Source organism: Nerophis ophidion, linkage group LG07 (genome assembly GCF_033978795.1).
Source record: "Nerophis ophidion isolate RoL-2023_Sa linkage group LG07, RoL_Noph_v1.0, whole genome shotgun sequence".
NCBI lineage: Eukaryota > Metazoa > Chordata > Actinopteri > Syngnathiformes > Syngnathidae > Nerophis > Nerophis ophidion.
This window is the reverse complement of record NC_084617.1, coordinates 5,946,448-5,951,447: the sequence shown is the minus strand read 5'-3', so window position 1 is coordinate 5,951,447 and position 5,000 is coordinate 5,946,448. Positions and strand designations below refer to the sequence as shown.

The window sequence follows — 5,000 nt, the reverse complement described above, 5'->3', positions numbered from 1 at the left end:
CAAGTCACCACCTCATAATTTTAATTAAAATGATTTTTTTGTATTTGGTGGTGTTTTTTTTGTTGTTGTTTTTTTTACTTTAATAATATCCATCCATCCATCCATTTTCTACCGCTTGTCCCTTTTGGGATCGCGGTGGGTCGCTGGAGCCTACCTCAGCTGCATTCGGTCGGAAGGCGGCGTACACCCTGGACAAATTTCTTCCTTATTATTTTATTTAAAACACATTTTTTTGTATTTGGTAGCTGTGTTGTTGTTTTTTTACATAATATAAACATAAACAAATGAAGGCGTACATTTATTTAGATTTAATCAACCGACAATCAAAAAATAATAATTTTTGGAAGCTCATCTCGTATTTGACGTAGTTTATAGGTGCAATAAGTGTTCAACTTCAGCCTAAACCCTTCCGGTCTGCAACATTTTCCATGTATGAATGTACAACTGTTTGTTTATTTTGTTGACCACTGACCGAAGAAATAATAAACTAACGAAAAAAATGTTTTTTTTTATTGTGTTTTTGTGCTCTACTGCCATCCTGTGGTTACAATTGTGAACAGCAACTAAATCCGCACGTTTTCTTGTATGCATGACTTTTTCAAAGATAATAAAAGCACTATTTATAATAACGTATTATTAACTAAATAGTAGATTTTATAACCCCTGTTGGCGGACATAATATATTACAATGTTTTAAAATTAAGAAAACGTATTTTTATTGTAAGCTCAAACGTAACTTATATGTATTTAAGGCATCAGTCTGTAATCAATAAAGCGCATGCGCGTTGTCTTTCCAATGATTGGCCCTCAAAGAAGGCCAACTTCCTGTAGTACACAGTCTCTCCACTAAGGGGCGATAATGTGCATTCAAGTCCTGTGCCGTCAATCATCAAAAGAAGAAGAAGTAACCCGGAAGCGATGTTCAGCTTGAAGGTCTATTTTTGTTGGGCTGAAAGTCATTTTTTTGTTGTTTTTTTTTCACCAAAATGGGCGTAAAATTAGAAATCTGCAAAGTAAGTCGTTTCATTTTAAACCTGGGGAAGATACAAAGTGTTGTATTTGTGTGTTCGTGTTAGTGATGACGTAATGACTTTGCTGTGTTTCTTTTGGCACCAAGATGATATTTTATGTTACTTTTCCCGTCACAATGTTCTGGATCTCCAACCAACCAGACTATTTTGAGGAGTACGTCTTGAAGAAAAAGGTTTGTATCCTCTTTTAACAGCCATCCCTGGCTTTTTTTTTGGCTTAAACTAACATGTTTGTCATTTTCCTGCCACTCAGAGGGAGATGTTACCCCCTAATGAGGCCCAGCGGGTGAGTAATAAATTAACATATTTTATTATTATTATTATTATTTTACTCCATACAAATATACAGGGTGACCATTTTCATTCATGTTGTTCACAAATCGTTCAGTATTCCGTCAGGTTCAAACACTGATGACATTTATTAAACAAACAAGAAGCAAGGAGTTAAATTTTGCTCAATGAGGAGAACGTATAGGGCTGTACACTCAGATACAGTTCCAACCTACGCTCTAAGGCAGTGGTTGTCAACCTTTTTTCAGTGATGTACCCCCTGTGAACATTTTTTTTTTAATTCAAGTACCCCCTAATCAGAGCAAAGCATTTTTGGTTGAAAAAAAGAGATAAAGAAGTAAAATCCAGCACTATGTCATCAGTTTCTGATTTATTTAATTGTATAACAGTGCAAAATATTGCTCATTTGTAGTGGTTTTTCCTGAACTATTGGGAAAAAAAGATACAAAAATAACTAAAAACTTGTTGAAAAATAAACAAGTATTGGGCTGTACACTCAGATACAGTTCCAACCTACGTTCTAAGGTTGTTGTGACTTAGGGTTTATAGTTCATGTGTGATGATCATTTATAATTTGCATACTTGATTTAATTGCTGATAAATTAATCTATTATTATTTACAGTTAAAAAAAAGTTTTCACATGGATTTGATATAGATTATTTGAGTTGTTTTCTACTTCATGGCCTAACAAAGGGTTAACAAAATACCGCATGTTCCACAATTCATTAAAGGCAAACAGGATGTAAAAATAAGACCGGGAGCTCGTTGGGATTGAGCATTACGAGAAATGAACGACAGATAACAAAATTCTGGCAATTAAGCTGCCAGCTTTTTTCCGTAAAAACTCCCCAGAAAACATTTGTACTGTGTTTCCATTTACTGTAAAATGTTGTCAAAACAAAACATTACATTAAGTTTTTACTGTGAAAACGACAAGTCTACTTAACCATTTTATATAATTAATTTTTGGGGGGGGGTGTTCTTATTTACTTTGCTACGTTGTGTCCAATTGTGGACGTCTGCGTGTTTTCTTCCAGAGGAAAGAGTACGAGGAATTCAAGGAGAGGATGCGAGTTCGAAACGAGCAGCGGCTGTCGAAAAAAATCTCCATGGAGTCCGAGAACTGAGGACATTTTGTGACATTTGTATTGTTTATATTGCCGATGCACACGTGTCTCAATGATGATGTTTTTGAAGTGCCAGAAGACTTTATTACATCGTTGTTATGAAGTCTGTTCATGCCTTTGGACTTTTCTGTTTGGTGGATTTGTAGTTGCACCACATGTCATAACAAGCAAACGAAATGCTTTATTGGAGTTATTTGCTTCATCACACTGTCCAGAGTTATCTGTAAATATGCATCTTAAAGGCCTACTGAAATGATATTTTCTTATCTAAACGGGGATAGCAGGTCCATTCTATGTGTCATACTTCATCATTTCGCCATATTGCCATATTTTTGCTGAAAGGATTTAGTAGAGAACATCCACGATAAAGTTCGCAACTTTTGGTCGCTGATAAAAAAGCCTTGCCTGTACCGGAAGTAGCAGACGATGTGCGCGTGACGTCACGAGTTGTGGAGCTCCTCACATCTGAACATTGTTTACAATCATGGCCACCAGCAGCGAGAGCGATTCGGACCGACAAAGCGACGATTGAAAGATTCGTGGATGAGGAAAGTGAGAGTGAAGGACTACAAAAAAAAGATGTATTAAAAAAAAGACTAGATTAGACAAGGCTTCACGGTGGCAGAGGGGTTAGTGCGTCTGCCTCACAATACGAAGTTCCTGCAGTCCTGGGTTCAAATCCAGGCTCGGGATCTTTCTGTGTGGAGTTTGCATGTTCTTCCCATGAATGCGTGGCTTCCTCCCACTTCCAAAGACATGCACCTGGGGATAGGTTGATTGGCAACACTAAAATTGGCCCTAGTGTGTGAATGTGAGTGTGAATGTTGTCTGTCTATCTGTGTTGGCCCTGCGATGAGGTGGCGACTTGTCTAGGGTGTACCCTGCCTTCCGCCCGATTGTAGCTGAGATAGGCGCCAGCGACGCCGAAAGGGAATAAGCGGTAGAAAATGGATGGATGGATTGATGGATAGATTAGACAAATTTACTAGGATAATTCTGGAAAATCCCTTATCTGCTTATGGTGTTACTAGTGTTTTAGTGAGATTATATGGTCGTACCTGTACAACCTGAAGGTCAGCCCCGCACCTTTCATCAGCACCAGTCGACGGGTGGTGGCGATGCCCATCTCCGCCCTTCGCAAGGGACCCTCTTCGAAACACGATCTTTCGAAATGATCGCTGCATAAAACACTGTACTTTGTGTGTGTGGTCCAATCCCACTGTGTTCGCTTGACCGCTCTGTTCCATAGTAAAGCTTCAACATCATCTTTCGGGAATGTAAACAATGAAGCTGTGTTTGTGTTGCTAAAGGCGGCCGCAATACACCGCTTCCCACTTACAGCTTTCTTCTTTGATGTCTCCATTATTCATTGAACAAATAGCAAAATATTCAGCAACACAGAGTCCAGAATACTGTGGAATTATGCGATGAAAACAGACAACTTATAGCTGTAAATGGTGCTGGAACAAAATGTTCTCTACGTCACGCGCATGCGACATTGTACCGCAACGTTTTAGCATGATACTTCCGCGCAAAATTTAAAATTGCAATTTAGTAAACTAAAAAGGCCGTATTGGCATGTGTTGCAATGTTAATATTTCATCATTGATATATAAACTATCAGACTGCGTGGTCGCTAGTAGTGGCTTTCAGTAGGCCTTTAATATCCTCCTAAAATTTTGCAATGGATTATTAGACAAAAAATCATGTTCCAGAATAAAAGCTGTATCATTGTGAAAAGGATGTCTCAGAGTTTCCAGTTATATGCAACAGTTTTTTTCCCCAAATGCCTGCCATGATTTATGAAAGTAATTAAATTATTGTGTTTTAAAAAGTAGAATTGGAGTGGTTTTGTAAGTGTTTATTTAATACATGTTTTTTTTTTTTTTTTTCCAAGATGGCTGTAGTGGCTGCAGGAGCTCTGTGCTCCTGATGTTTCCCTCTTCTTTTCACGTGTTTTTTTTTCGGCCTTTTGGTTTTGGTCTCTGTGAAAGACCCGTGCCGTCTTGTGGGTTCCAGGGTCCACCAAGGAAGGACATGGCTTTGAGCAGGTGTAGACTTCTTCATTTTTGCGTGTTGCTTTTCAGCCATACCCGTTGTCTGCGTCTGCCTCTCGCTCTCTTCCGGGTTGCCTGCGCTGCTGCTCGTGTTGTCGTCTCTCCACCTCTCTCCTCGACGTTCAGGTCTTCCGCCCTTTTTAACAGTGCGAGAGGATTCATTAATTGTATCCAGGAGCGCGATCCACGCACCTGATCTCGTTTGTGGCGTCGCATCACTGCCTCCTCGGCGCCATCTTGGGCCGGGCTCCAGCATGCCCTGCCTCTCTGTCGGATCGTCGGCTCCGCCTCTCCACAGTCCCTTTGAATGTTATCTGTCTATCTGTGTTGGCCCTGTGATGAGGTGGTGACTTGTCCAGGGTGTACGCCGCCTTCCACTTCTGAGAAGAATTTTTGTGCATTCTTTGGCAGCAGGTTATAGTTTTCTTTGTACATCATTTTAGCTGTTTGCAATTTTAGCATCATTCACACTCACATTCATTCACTAGAGCAA

General features: G+C 39.6%; 1 protein-coding gene across 1 annotated transcript; it reads left to right on the top strand.

The window, feature by feature from the left end:
* Positions 1–856: 856 nt before the first annotated feature.
* Positions 857–4,290, top strand: LOC133555831 (protein PET100 homolog, mitochondrial). Its single transcript, XM_061905240.1, has 4 exons — positions 857–1,013; positions 1,118–1,204; positions 1,285–1,317; positions 2,361–4,290. Exons 1-4 carry the CDS (start codon positions 987–989, stop codon positions 2,448–2,450), a joined length of 237 nt encoding a protein of 78 aa, XP_061761224.1. The 5' UTR covers positions 857–986; the 3' UTR covers positions 2,451–4,290.
* The last annotated feature ends 710 nt before the right edge of the window (positions 4,291–5,000 follow it).